Here is a 15,456-nt window from a genome sequence, read left to right on the forward strand (position 1 = left end):
AAGATGAAATCTTAGCCATACAATTCCTGGGAGAGAATCTCAAGTACACAAAGGTGGGAGGTCTCTTACATCTCCTCCTAAGTGGTCTGAAATTGCTTTACATCACAGCTCCATCTGGAGACTCTTGGTTTCTGGGAGTAGATCAATAGAGGCAGATTTAGAGAAAGCAACAGGGTGACATAAGGCCATTTCTTACTCATCCCAGCATCTTGGGTCTTCAAGGAAAGCTATATGTGACCTCATAAAGTCCCCATATTAGTTACTTTTCTCGTAGCTGTGATGAAACACCTGAGAAAATCAAGTTAAAGAAGAATTTCTTTTGACCCATAGCATGGGGGGACAGTCCATCATGGCAAAGAAGGCATGGTGGCAGAGGACTACAGTAGCTGGCCACATTGTGTCTATCATCTGGAATCTCAGGCAGTACTGCTGTCCTCACTCAGGGTGGGTGTTACCCCTATAGCTAAACCTTTCTGGAAACACCCTCATGGATATGTGCAGAGGTATGTCTCCTAGGTGATTCTAAACCCTGCCAGGTTGATAATCAAGATAACAACACTCTACTTGACCAGATAATTTTATGGCAGGAGACAGTCATCTTTGTACATCCAAAGCCTTCAATTGCATCCCAAAAGGTTAGACGTCAATGCAATAAACAATGTCCCATTTTTTAGTCAACCTAGCGTAAGGCATCTATACTGGTGTCCTGGAAATGTCAAAATGTTATCAAAGCCAATGTGTTAATGGTAACTGAAGGACAAAATTCATTGACTCAGCAAGAACCCCATTCTTGAGTGGCAAAACCTGGCTTCTCAGGAAGAGGCAAGCTGCCACGTATGCCCACGAAAACTTCTCTGTAATGTTTTGTGGTTACTTCCATTCTGATTTCTAAACCAGATGACATACTTTTGCTGAGTCCCCTCAAAATAATTTCATTTGAATTTGAAATAAAGCCCCAACTCCCTAAAATAGACAGCTCACTCCAAGAACAGGCCCAAACTATAAAAAGATGAACTCTTCAGAAGGTAGAGACGGGCAGGCCCTCCAAGCACTGCCTGAGAAGGGGACATGCAGCAGTGAGTCAATTTTCTGGTCTCAGGGAAGATGGATGAGTTTGCATCAGGAACACATTCCACTAAATAGTAAATAACAAGCTTTCAGGAAATGGCACTCACCAGGTAGTTTAAAATACTTTTGTGTTTTGAAAGCTTGTCATTGTGACATATTTCTCCTCCAAGGGAATTTTAGGGAAAGTATCATTTGCACCTACATTATCTGCACAATCAATTCAATTCCATCTGCATCTGAATGCCCCAAGTGGTATCAGCTGTGCCAGAGCTCATCAGAAATGCAGGGGTAGAGAAGAATCTAGAACCACCATCACAATCATTTAGCCCCCTATTTCTACATATCATGACATATTGGGCCAGCAGTCACCCCTTGCAAGAACGTTCTCAGTGATTTTTGAAGAGGGAAAATATTATTATTTGTACTAAAGGGGCAGGTCAAGTTGAAGTGACTCCAGAAAGATGTGTGGGGGCATATTCCTTGCTGCCTACACCAAATTCGAAAATATCAAATGCATACAGTGCCCAGACCTTTGATATGCCATTTGCCAAATGCAGTGGGGGCCATTAGTACTGAGCCATGAGGTATCATGGGCACTGCAAAAAATGTGTGGTGAGAAACTGCATCACGGTGGGACTGCAGACTTGACAACAGGCTTGCCTTCTGTGAGGTGCAAGGCAGACCTGTCTTCCACACACAGAGCAGACCCTCCTTCAACACACTCAAGGCAGACCCTCCTTCAATACATACAGGACAAACCTACCTTCAATACACACAGAGACCTCCCTTCAACACACACAGAGCAGACCCTCCTTAAACACACACAGAGCAGACCCCCCTTCAACACACACAGGGGAAGCCCACCTTCTGCACATACAGGGGAAGGCTGGATTTCTGTGAGTACAAGGAGGCCTACCTTCTGCCACAAAGAGAAGGCTAGCCTTCTGCATGCACAGAGCTGGCCCACCTTCTGCACATACAGGGCGTACCCAGCCTCTCTCTATACACTGGATCAGGAATGAATGATTTCCAGAACTTTCTGGAATATGCTGTGTCCTCTGTCTGGCTGCTTCCTGGCTACCGAATATTTTCCGTCAGACACCTTCTCACCAAGGCAGCCCTGGGTGAGTACCTGGTGAGCCTGGAGGTGCACCAGCAAGTGACAGGCACCAGCCCCTCCTACAGCTGCAGTGGATGTGGATGCAGACATGCACAAGAGCAGGAACTGGAACGGCTCTGCAGGAAACATCTGGGCTTGTTTCAAAGTCAGTTTTTAATTCTGGAAGTCATTCAGATGATTAAAACCAAAATTAATGTTTTGCTGTTATTTAAATGCCAACTGCTCAGAATCCGAGGCCAGTCCATTTCCCCTGCACCACAGGGAGCTTGTCTCGGGTTTCAAACTCAGTGCACTTGTGCACAGACCAGCTGGGACAGCTTGGCTGACAGTCATGCTGTAGACATAAGCCAAAAAACAAAAAATAAAAAAATAAAATAAAATAAAAAAAGAAAAAGAAAAGAAAAGAAAAAACAACAACAACAACAAAACCTGCCTTTCTTCCCATTCCTCAAACCCTTGGACTACCAACAACCCTGTATAAAAATCTCCTGTGGCCACACAGGTATTTCTTTCACTCTCCTACAAAGCAACCTTTTAAGGGCAAAAGTTGAGGCCATCAGAAAGCAAAGGCCCTCAAGACTGGGATGACAGGCTTGGTCCCAGGAAACAAAAACAAAACAAAGAAAAAAGAAACCCACCCCCTACTGAATGACAGTGTTGGTCTTTTTATCCTTCAAAGTTCTGAAAACCTCCTTGATTCTGAACTCAGTTAGGTCTCCCTCCAATCTAACTGGAGCATTCCTTGGAGAGAAGAATTCACCCTGAGTGCTGGTTGACAGGGATAACACTGGCCAAGCATCTAGTTTTTGGGGTTTTTTTTGTTTGTTTGTTTGTTGTTTTTTGTTTTTTTTTTTTTTTTTTTTTTTTTTTTTTTTTTTTTTGGTTTTTTGACACAGGGTTTCTCTGTAGCTTTGGAGCCTGTCCTGGATCTTGCTCTGTAGACCAGGCTGGCCTTGAACTCACAGAGATCTGCCTGGCTCTGCCTCCCAAGTGCTGGGATTAAAGGCGTGCGCCACCACCGTCCAGCAAATCATTTGTATTTTTCTTTTTTGGTTTTTCGAGACAGGGTTTCTCTGTGTAGCTTTGTGCCTTTCCTGGAACTCACTCTGGAGACCAGGCTGGCCTCGAACTCACAAAGATCCACTTGGCTCTGCCTCCTGAGTGCTGGGATTAAAGGCATGCACCACCACCGCTTGACCCAAGCATCTAGTTTTTACATCATCCTTTTGTTTACTGAAATATCTCAGGATGAAGGACCAAGGGGGTGAAAATGGATAGTGCCTCTAAAACAAGGTTTCATTCTTTGTTATGCCAAGTGTTTGCTTCTTCTTCTAAGGGACATTTTTTTTTTTTTTTTTAAAGAGAAAATGTTGCCAACATGCTTGACCAAAGCCTTTAAATTTCTGGATCGTGAAAGGAACTGATACAGAAGCTAGATGCAATGGTAAAAGTACCTGATGGGCCCAAGCAAGTCCCTGGTTCCAGTGGGATATCCATCCAGGTCCCACCTACCAAAGACAGCTAAGTTCATGACGTAGCCTGAGAAGTACTGCTTAGCATTCAAGTCTCATCCCCTACTCTTCTCAGCTCATAAAGGTGCCTGCAACCACATCCTTCCTTCCTCTGTCCTGTTCTGAGGACTTAGACACCTATATTGCCCTAGCATATCCCCTGTATGTGATGCTCAGGATACAGAGGACAGACCAGTGACCTTGTGAGAGACACTAAAAAGGAAAGGATAAATGTTCTATCCCTACACATGCAGCCATGCAGTAACTACAAGCCAGCTTGATAGATACCTTCATGTCATGAAGTACCACATGAGTTCTTCAGACTGGTCCACAGTTTCACTTCCAGATGAACTTCCAGACAAGGAAGGGATGGATGGATTGCAAGCAAGACCCAGAGAGGCAATATCCAGCCAGAACTGCCTGCCTTGACTTAGTATTTTACACAGCATAAGTCTGCCCTGAGTAGTGGGCCACCATGACCACTTCCACAGGGTCCTGGAAGCTGAGAATGTGCCCCTGAACTTCAGTGACATGTCCAGAGCAGATGCCAAGAGATAGCCCGTACCATCTGCTTTACAGTTAAACTGATTTTTTTTTTTGCTCAAATTCAATGTAATGGAAGTGTTTTCTTTTCATACAACACAGTATCCAGGGAAGACACAACAGGATAGGATAGTGCCACCTACCTATTCCTCTTAGTTTTCACATTTTGGTCCTCACTGCCATCTTCTGAACTGGATCCATCACTGCTTTCAGCTGAAAGAAACATGACATTATTAACACAGCTGAAGGGTCAGTCTTAGTGCTCTGGAAGCCAGCAGCCCATCTAAAAATTAGGAAATTGGATTTCTCTTAAACATTGACATTACTCTTTATGAACTTGCTTTCTTTGGTACATAATTTCAGTAGAAAAGATACCTGACTGTTGATGTCAAAGAGGCCATCTCCAACTCCCATGTCTCTAGAGGTCATCAGGCCATCAGAGGGGCCTGATGAGTAAATAAGATAAAAACCAACCACTGCTCCACCCTCAGGATCAGCCCTTCCCAAACTGGTACGAGCATCGCCTCTCTGCCAGTTGGTGCCAGTTGGCTGCTGAAGTATTAATTTCTCCATGCTGGACTCCTGATACCCAGGGCTTCCTTCCATCCACTGCAATAGTCACAGGCCCTTTCAGCATACCATATGATCTTCACCACAGACTGCCTGCTTCCAAAGCCCAACCATCTGAAAGATGCATTACTGTATTCAAGTTGCATGGTGCAGCCCTGGAATTACTGCATGAAATGACAGAATGGCAAATGTGTATTGGTGCCCTAGGGTCTCCTGTATGGCTGCAAGAGAGCAAAAATGAGTGAGAGATGGTTCTAGAGCCTCATCAATTCTGACCCATTGCATGGACTGGGATCCCAGGAAAATAAGTAGTCTTGCTTGTTCCCCACTCTGTGCCTGTAAACTCTCAGGTTCACCATCTCTGTAAGCCAGGCACAGTGTTGACAGTGGAAGAAGAGTGGGGTCAGCTCGGCAGAGTGTGCCTCCATGTCCCCACACTTCTGCCTGGGTCACAGCCTCCCATCAGGAAGCCTTGTTCTTCCTGGAAGGCCTAGTGTCCCTGTTCTCTGTTCTCTCTGTTCTCTCTGTTCTCTCTGTTCTCTCTGTTCTCTCTCTCTCTCTCTCTCTCTCTCTCTCTCTCTCTCTCCTATTGAGATAAGATTTCATGTAGCCAAGGCTGTCTTTGAACTCCTGGTCTTCCTACTCCCCTCTCCCTAGCTTTTCTTTGAAAATACTTACTACATTTACCGTTAGGTACTGACCTAGAAGCTTCATCTCTACTAGGGCTATCTTTCGTAGTGCTGAAGTGCTATGCACATCACCAGGAGAGTAAAGTAATCAATACTCTTATCCTGCTGTGGACCCTTCCATATGCAATAATGACCAGCCTAGCAAGACAGGCCCATTGGTGCAATAATGGCATGGATGTCATAGACGCAACCAACCACTTTCAAATTGGATTTAAGGCTCACTCCACAAGACAGAACTGGTTCCTGGTACCAGTAATAGGGCAAAGAACCCAAGGTTAATTAGGTCCTAGGACCTAGGGGAGAACCTATTACTATTATTTTTCCAAATAGGCATAATATTCAAATGACTCAAGACTTATTGTTATTCCAATGGAATAACACATCTCTCCACACTCATAGAAAAGTTTCCTTTTATAGTAGATGGTAATTAACACAAAGATCCACCACTGGCCAAAGTGCAGAGAATAAGAGATCCTGGAGCATTGAGCCCCAAATGGAACACAATATTAAACATCCAAAGCTCTCAAATCCCCATGGAAAGGAGCTGTGTGTGGAAAGATTTCAAAGGCCAGAGGTGGTGGGTGACTAAAGCGAAACTGTTTTCTGACAACTGTGCCAGTTGCTCATATGAGCTAACAGGGGCTGTGACCATGTGCACAAGATTGGTACAAGATCAAGTCAGATAAAACACCATCATGGAGTGGGGGGCATTGGGAAATACCACCCCCTAGCTGAGGAGTTATTGGCAACTGATGGCTGCTTGAGAGAGGGAGAGTCAGTTTTTTTCAGAGATGTGTCCTCTGAGAAGCTATCCATGTTCTAGTAGATAGCCCTACACCCATGAACACACTGGCAATACCAGTGGACTCTATGGGCTGTTTTGATTTGAAAAGAGAACCATGTAATTGTGAGGGAAGGTAGTGGTAGGGGTGGGATTGGGGAGAAAGGAATGAGGAGTTGGACTTGATCAAAATACATAATACTCATATATAAAATGTTTATCAATCAAAAATAAATAAAAAATCAAACTCTACACTTTTTCTGCCCTGCATTTAGGATCATAGGAGTGCCTCAGTTAGCCATGCTTCACCAATCTGCTATTCATATGTAATTCTGCTCTCAATGTAGGATGTGTAGCTATTAGTGGGATGAGAGGGCCAGATTCCAGAGGTTTCCGGCTCTTCCACAAGACTACACATGTCTTCTAATTACTTCTCCTGCTTCTATGTTCAAAGGTATGATTCTAGTTTGGCTGTGACAAGTAACTGACCAGTTTGTATCTACTTGTCTTTGCTGTAGACTTGCTTAGGAATGAGGAGACATGTAGTGGCAGGTCATCATGGCAGATTGGGGCAGCTATACCATTTTACCCCATACTCCAGAGAGGCCATGATGAGTGATAATCTCAAATGTAAAGGCTATCCAATAATAATACAGATACTAGGATAAATATGTGTAATGTTGGTTATTGTTTTGGAGGCCTTTTGGTTATTTTGAACAATCTCAACATGAGTAGACCATTTTTGTCCAGATATAAAAATTCATAAACCACACAGGAAAATATTCGCAAATTTGACTGACTTTAAAAGTACAATACCAAATGGAAAGTCACACAAAGTATATCTATTGGGTTGGTTTCTGCCATTGCAATGAGTGCAATTATCTTCTTCACTACTGTGAACCTATGAGCCCTGCCACTCATGAGGGCAGTGCTGGGATAGAGAGAGGTTGCCATCTTCCACTGACTTCAGGGATGATGGAGCAGAAACAGCTGTGATCATGTACAAAGAAAATAACATACTACTTGAGGTTCAGAAGAAAAGTCTGATGTGGTTTGAACAAGCCAGCAGCTGGCCAGGTCAGTAATTCCCAAAAGGTAGGGAAAAAATTTATGGAATTTCCACCTGAAAGTGCCCAGAATGCTGAAGTTGAACCAGTTTACATAGCACACAGAGAAACAGGAAAGAACTTAAGAGATTAGTCTGAAGGAAACACATAGGCTGACTTCACTCTATGGGTCAGACATGGACTAAACACCTGAGAATGCAGGAAGCCTTAGTAGCAAAGCTAAAGGAAGCTTCAGATACCAGACCTCACAATGGTGTCTTAAACATGACACCAGCAATATAGCCAATGTAGGGGCTTGGTGGTTAAGCATGCAAACCACTGTTACATAGGACAGGAGTTTGGTTCCCAGCACCCATATAGCATGGCTCACAAAAGCCTGTAATACAGCTTCAAAGGGTCTGATACCCTTTTCTGGGCTTTGTGGAAGGGTTCCAGGAGCCAAGGGGAGGAGACACAGGGAGCTATTGTCAAACCCTGATAGAATTCTGTTTGGGAAAATGGAAAAACTCTACGAGTAGCTAGTGGTGATGGTATACAACATTGTAAATAAATTTAATGCTACTAAATGTACATTTTAAGATGGTTAACTGGTAAGGTGCATGCTACATATATTTTCTCAGAATAAAAAAATCATGAACAAACTGTTTTATGGAAAAGATCAGAGCTCAGGAAAAATACTGGAAAGATATTATAGTCAAACACATTAATCCCTCAATTTCCAGGAGTCCCTATAATTCAACAAGAAAGACAAACATGAATGTATTCCCAGGAAAAAAAATGGCCAACAAACCCCTGAGAATCACTCAAAATTAAAGAAATGCCAACTGAAATAAAGAATGGCTTTGCATTAAGTTCTGGTGATGTACAATGCTTGTACAGAGTGCATCAGTGGGAGTGTGTATTGATTGATTGATCCCTTCAGAGGAAGATTTCACAATATTAAAAATTTAAGATGCATGCACCTGATGATATAGCAATTCCAATAATATGAAATCACACAATAGACATTCTTGTGAAACTGTGGGTATATATTAACATAAGCAAACACATGTTCAGTTATAGAATTCACAAAATGTGGTTTATTAGCCAGCATTAATATCTCTGAGACATGTTTCTTTCTGAAAGTGGAGAGATTACTCTGACTATGTAAGAGTGCATCAGGTCCAGTCTGTGGTTGAAACTTAATAGGGAATAATGGAATTAAATAGTGGTAGGTGAGGCAGATGTGCATTCAAGTGAGATCCTTGGGGTGTGATTTGTACCTAAGTTCCAGATAGTCACAGCTTGTAGAGAAAGAGTCAATCACTCCTCCCTATCAACATTCCAGGTAAGCTATGTCCATAAGTACAACAGTGGTGTGACTGTTATGGGAACACCCAACTATTTTCTGGTTGAAGTTAAGGCCTGGTCTACAGGAAAGAACCTGTGTTTGGTACTATAATTCAGGGGGAAAAATGCGAGACTAGGGAAATTACAGACCTTGGAGAGGAGGCTTCTGCTATTGTTATGTTAAATGGGTATGATCTGCCTGTCAAATTCCTCCAAATACTTTTGCTTATATATGTAGATTACTGCTGCTGTCAGCTCACAGTTAAAGGAGCCTTGTTTTGACAGTGGGCAGCAGTTATTGTAGAGGTTTCACAGTCTTCAAATACTTCAAAGATATCTAGAATATGGCATTTAAAATGTTTTGTTAATTTAAAGTTTTTCATGACAATGAGACACATCTGCTCCTGGCAGCACCAATTTACTTCAGAGTAGATAATGGGCATTAAAGAAACTCCTTATGGAGTTTGCTTTTGTTGTGACAAGGTTAGCCACTGGGCAAAGAAACTGTTCTTGCCTTTTACTGCTGGCAATGTGCTCTGCAGACTGGACATACAGGACACACAGGAAAAAGAATTATTGAACTTTGCCAAAACAAGGCAGGGCAGTCTTTCAAAATTCCTATTTCACAGAAGTGTCTGCCAGATATTCGGGAGGACACAGAGGAAAGTGACTGATGAACTATGACAAAACAAGGCAAGACAGTCAAAAATTCCTGTTTCATAGGAAAGTCTGCCGATACTCTAGGTCTGTAGGCTGAAGATAGCTGCCCCAACATTGCATAGAATCTTTGGTTGCCTGTCCAGGCAGCCAAATGTCTCTGTTGTTAGATAATATTACATCCTTCTTGGTCATTGATGGAGTTGAAGACTAGATAGTTATAGTTGCAGTTTTCTTTAGTTATGATAGAAAGTAAATTAGGTATAAAACTTTAGATTCACTAATATAGGATAGAAAATGGAGTATTTTCTTTTCATTGCCAGACACAAATGAACTGGAATTCATTATACTGTGAATGTAATCTTTACTTGATAATTGTTCTTATTGTATATGGTCTTATTATTTTAAAATTAAAACCTTTGATTTTTTGTTTAGATGAAAAGGGAGAAATGTTGTAGAATATTATTTTAAGGTGTGTTACTTTTGTTTATGTTGCATTTGTTTAACTCTGTGAAGCTGTGTTACTGTGCCTGTCTAAAATACCTGATGGTCTAGTAAAGAACTGAACAGCCAATAGTGAGGCAGGAGAGAGGAATAGGCAGGGCTGGCAGGCAGAGAGGATAAATAGAAGGAGAAATCTGGGAGGAAGAAAAAAGAAGGAGCAAGAGAAGGAGGAGGACTCCAGGGTCCAGCCACTCAACTACATAGCAAGCTAGAGAGTAAGAATAAGAGTTACAGAAGTAAGAGAATGGAAAAAGCCCAGAGGCAAAAGAAAGATGGGATAGTTTGAAGTTAAGGAAAACTGGCAAGAAACAAGCCAAGCTAAGGCCAGGCATTCATAATTAATAATAAGCCTTTGTGTATGATTTATTTGGGAGCTGGGTGGCAGGCCCCCCAAAAGAGTAAAAAAAAAAAAACCCACGGTGTGTGTGTGTGTGTGTGTGTGTGTGTGTGTGTGTGTGTGTGTGTGTGTATCATCCCTTTCCAAGGCTTCAGAGACATCAGGGAACATAATAGAAGAAGGTGTGGAAAAATTGAAGAGCCAAAGGAAAGGGGAAGACATTCCCTCCATGTTGGACATGCCCTCCACATTCTCCCCATGTTAGACAGGCCCACCACTATCTTGAAAAAGAGTAGTTGTGAGCATGCTCATGAGCCTGGGCCTATTCAAATTTCTTTGTGGAAGGAGAGCCTTATAACACTCACAGGATCCTCATGAGACCTTTATAAGCTCTTTATGAGGATCTTCCTTCCTGAGATTACATAAGAGATAAGCAATTGACTGGAATGGGACTCTTCAATAGTGCAACTGTACCTAAGTTGCCCAGGGGACTGGCTACCGTATGGTTGAGTTGCCTATGTAAGCAACCACAGTATACACATTGACTCATCAAGCTGGCTTGGACAGTCCTTTCTTTTGTCTGCTAGTACCTTACCTGATACAACTACACTTTCCTTGTGTCTCTCCAGGGAAAGTAATGAGTCTTTGGTAACAGAAACCATAATGGAGTGAAAGAGTGAGAAGCTAGCTTTGCAGCAGGGACAAAAGCCAGGGAGAAGGACACAGACTAAGCCCAATGCACAGCAGCTCCACCTGTAGGTCCAGCCAGGCACCCACAGGTAGTAGCACTGTCTTCTTGGTGACCAATGCAATGACAAAGAAGCTCTTGCTAAGAAAGAGCATGGGCTAAGTGGGAACCGATGCTGCAGGCTGCCCATCCAGGAGATTGATTCCATGGCATGTTTTGTTTGGGTAACCTAGGTTTCCTGCTTAAATTCAAGAAGGAAGCTCAGTATTTTGGTAGAGATCATAGAAGACACATCTCCAAGATCATTGCCAAGGGCTTCAATAAGTGTGCTACCCATATCCTATGCTTTAATGCCACAGTGAACCTTCCAGCCTTCCTCTCCCTAGCCCAGAAATGGGTGACTAGGTCTCCCAAATTGGTCTGCTTCTCTTGGCTCAGGGCCTGCAGCATTCCATATGCTTGTACCCCATATGTGACATCCCATGTCATCAGCCCTATCTCAGGGGCCATCAAGGCCACTGGCCCAGATGTTCAGTGTGCTTGGTTGCCATACCCTTAGAAGGCACATGGCTTCCTGATCTGCATGTGCTCACTATTGAAGGCAATGCCAGTGTCAAGCTTAGGCTATATTAACCTCAATGAAAAAACAAAACTGATTGGTTTAGAGAAGAACCAAGTCCCATCCTCCTTCCCTTCTCCCCCGTCCCACATCTTCCCTCCTTTCTTATGATAGGTGAGAAGTGGGTGAAAGTTAGGTTCTGGAAACCACACCGATTAGGGTTGTGCAGTTCCATGTAACAGGCAGGGGCTGAGGACACAGAGATGGACATAGGGTCTTTCTTGTACAGAGGAATGGGAGCTAACTAAAATGGCTCATCCCTGAATTCCCACTAGTCTTGCCCGACAGAGGCCAAGATACTAAGGCCAACATACTAGGCCCCCCACCCTGGTGCTAGTGTCTCTTGACTTGACTTGTTCCTTTCCTAGCTGGAGTCCATATTAAACTCTACCTGCATTCTGTCCTCAGCTTCTTGGTAAAGTCCATGTGGGACTCTCTCAAGAGACCATGGTCTCCTCCCCCTTCTTCTTCTCTGATGTCACATACAGAGATTGACCAATATAGCCATTGGAATGAACCTTAGAAAACAAGTTCCTGCCGCCTTCACTGTGCAAACATCAGTCCAAATCCTGGATGATACAAAAGGTACACCATCCAGAATTCAACTCCACTGTAATCTTCAGCCCCTCACATAGAGTTGAGCAGGTAGAGTTCATAGCCAGAACCTTCTACAACTACCCAATTCTTCTTGAGCTAATGAAGCACACCCTTACATTTTTGGGAGGGTTCCAGCATTTGCTTTTCAGTGGCCACCTGGTCCTTTTGTGATATGGAGACCCAGTGCACACTGTCCTGGCCACACAATGCCCGGGAAGTGGCCCCTTCACCAAGCTGCAGCTGTGTTTACCCTCGGGATGATTTTATATCCTCCTTAGTGAAATGCATGTCACTGTGAATCCATGCTTATCCTGAATATAAATGACTAAAATATTTGCACAGCAATTGAAACTGAGTGAGCTCTTGCTTGTCTCTCTTATCCCCTGGTAGGGAATAAGGGATTGTTAGTCAAGCCTACCTGTACCTGATTTCTCCTGTGAGACCTGACCAGGCATATTCTTCTTCAGCCTCGGGTCAGACCCACCAGCCTTCAATTCCTGATGCCACATATGATAGACTCATGAGTTCAGCAAGATCCCCTTTCTGCATCCCTTCCTCTGTAAAGTAGGGACATAAATCATGGAAAGCAGAGATGCCTCCCAATAATGTCACCAACCTCATCTAAAGCCTGGGAATGTGTTAGGACACTCAGAGAGGAGACTCAGAGTTTCTTTGTAGTTAGCTAGTAATGGTGATTGTCCTATACTATATAAGTAGCCATGGATAATGAAAAGTACTTAAAGAAGATGGAGGGCCCATATCAGAAAGGCTAGAGATGGCTCCAAGTTGCTTTGAAGATGGAGAAATGGACCAAGGAAATCAGAAGGCCGCCAAGGATGGAAAGGAGGAGGACACAGGTACTCCTCAGAGCCTCAGAAAGGACAGACCTTGCTAGCACCCAGGATTCTCACATTGCACTTCTGCACTCTGGTACTGAAATCTGGTCTTTTGTTTCAGTGTAGGACAACTTTTGGAAGCTTATTACATCAGCAATTCATACCCAAATCCTGTGGTGCCATCCTGCAGGGCTGTGAGAATTTCAGGAGCCAGGTATGGGAACTTCTTGTTAAACATTTCTCTCTATTCTCTGCCAAGAGGATGCCTGCTGCTTCTGTCCCATCCCAGGCCTCCTGTCTCTTCAGGGAGGAGACAGAACAGGAGGAAGAGAATGGAATGATCACTGCCAGACTTCCTGCCTCTCCTCTACCCCGAGGAAGTGCTCAATGGCCAGGTATTTAATGTAATGCACTCTGATGTTTAGTGCTGTACTCTGCTAGACTTCCCAATGAAAGGACCTCTCAGTGCAGGAACAAGATGCACTCTGTGGACACAGCAGGGGGGCTGCAAGGACATAAAGCTGCCAGTACACTAGCCAGATGGCAGAGAGATTCCTACCCATTCCCAGTAAGAGGGGACATAGCTACTGCTGATCAGCACAGAAAGAACTGCACCTCTGACAGGCTTGATGGACAGTCTGATGGAGAGACAAATGTGAGTACCTCTGATGGGAGGAGCTTGCACAATTCTAGAGTGGGAGGGGCCTCTGCTTCTCATTGCACTGTAGTTCAGCAGCAAAACTGCAGAGCATAGAACATCTGGGTGCATTATAAGGTAATTAGAGGGTAACTGGGATCTTCTCTGGGGTCGCTCAGCAAGGCCAGGAGAATGAAAAGGTTGATTCCCTCCTTCCCTGCTGAATGACAAAGGATAAGCATTTGAGCCATGCCCAGTAAGTAATCCTGAGCTCTACTCCCCTGGCTAACATCATGAACGTTCACACCACACACACACACATGCATTCACACACACACACTTATATACACACACTCAAACACATATGTGTACACTCATATATACATGAACACATATACACATACACATATATACATTTATATACACATACACATTCACAGTCACATATACACATACACCACACACATACATACATGCATGCATACTCAGACCATATATTCATTAAACACACATACACACATGCACTCTCATATGTACACACACATAAACACATATACATGCACACTCATATTCACATATACCACATACATATTCATATACAAATATATTCACATATATACACATATGTACTCATATACATACATGCACACTCATATACACACACATACACATATACTCATATACACTCACTTACATACAAACACATACCTAAATATACACACGTATGGGAAAATGCCCGCTGTCTTGTGGTCTTTTCTTAAAGGTAAAAATGTCCTTGTAGTCACACATCTCAAAATTGCCTGTCTACCCATCTCAAGGGTGTACTGTCCCAGGTTCTGATGTCACCTTAAGCTACGCAGCCCTTCCTGGGTGTGTCCTTTAGACTTGACACTCAGCTCTGCATTTGAACCTAGTGATCCCTGTTGGTGGCATGAAATGGAGCACTGACCTACATGACCTGGGTGACTGAGGCTCCTTTCCTCTGCCCCTGGCCCCCTTCCCAGGTGACCCTGTAGAGGCTCTGGAGGGACCTCCCCATTTCTTCCCCTCTGGTGCAAACAATGGAAGTAGGAGAAGAATTGTGCATTCAACCCTTAGTAACTTCATTTCTTTCTCAATCCCATCAGTCCTTGGGGCAAAATCAAGAGTGCATGCCAGTTTCTGGAAGAAAGTTGCTCTTAAAGGTGTAGAAAGCATCATTACCATCCACAGAGCAAATGAAGTCATTGCCAGGGAAAACCACGCCAACTGCTTATGGAGGATCTGAAGTCCTCCCACTCTTTCTGACCCGGGCACCTTCTGTTGTCTGAGAGCCAGGAGCCACTGATCTGCAGGGCTTGGAAAGACTCTCTGGTGATGAAAATGTTCTCTCTAATTCAGATGTCACTTCATCAAAAGGGAAAAACACAGTCACAAGTCCAGTCTCCTCGTCCCTGAACACGGGAACATTTTAACAATTTTGTTTTGGTTTTTGTTTTTTGTTTTTTCACAGTAAATATACACCTAGGACATATTTATTTTCCCATCATCAGCTGGAAAAACCCTCTGGAGAATGTTCTGCTTGAATGAAATAGACATGCTATATTCTTGTTTCTCGTCCACTTAGGACTAAGTCCATCTTCCTGAGAGTAACCACTTCCATGCCCCTCAGGACTGTGAAGAGAGCTAAGAGGAGTTTAATATGCAGCCTTCTAAATGGCTCTGATTTAACCATCTGTGTAAGCTAGTGTCCTCTTGTTCAGCTCTAGATAATGTGAAATAAAAATAAATCACAAGCCCTATAGAACACTTTCTAAGATTAAACAAAGCAACTTCCTTTAAAAAAGTCAAGCTCCCATGCCCTCCGCTCTGGCTTACTAGAGTGTATAACCACTCTCAGAATGGAAGATCAGGCCAGCCTGGG

At 43.4% G+C, this 15,456-nt stretch overlaps 1 protein-coding gene across 1 annotated transcript in view; it reads right to left on the reverse strand.

The window, feature by feature from the left end:
- Tcerg1l (transcription elongation regulator 1 like) overlaps positions 1–15,456 on the reverse strand; it is a 189,641-nt gene that overhangs the window by 38,550 nt on the left and 135,635 nt on the right. Inside the window, exon 8 of the mRNA XM_006987612.3 lies at positions 4,386–4,455. Coding sequence (XP_006987674.2) covers positions 4,386–4,455 — 70 coding nt within the window. The remainder of the gene's footprint in view (positions 1–4,385; positions 4,456–15,456) is intronic.

The sequence above is a fragment of the Peromyscus maniculatus genome, chromosome 1 (assembly GCF_049852395.1).
Source record: "Peromyscus maniculatus bairdii isolate BWxNUB_F1_BW_parent chromosome 1, HU_Pman_BW_mat_3.1, whole genome shotgun sequence".
In the NCBI taxonomy this organism is placed as follows: Eukaryota; Metazoa; Chordata; class Mammalia; order Rodentia; family Cricetidae; genus Peromyscus; species Peromyscus maniculatus.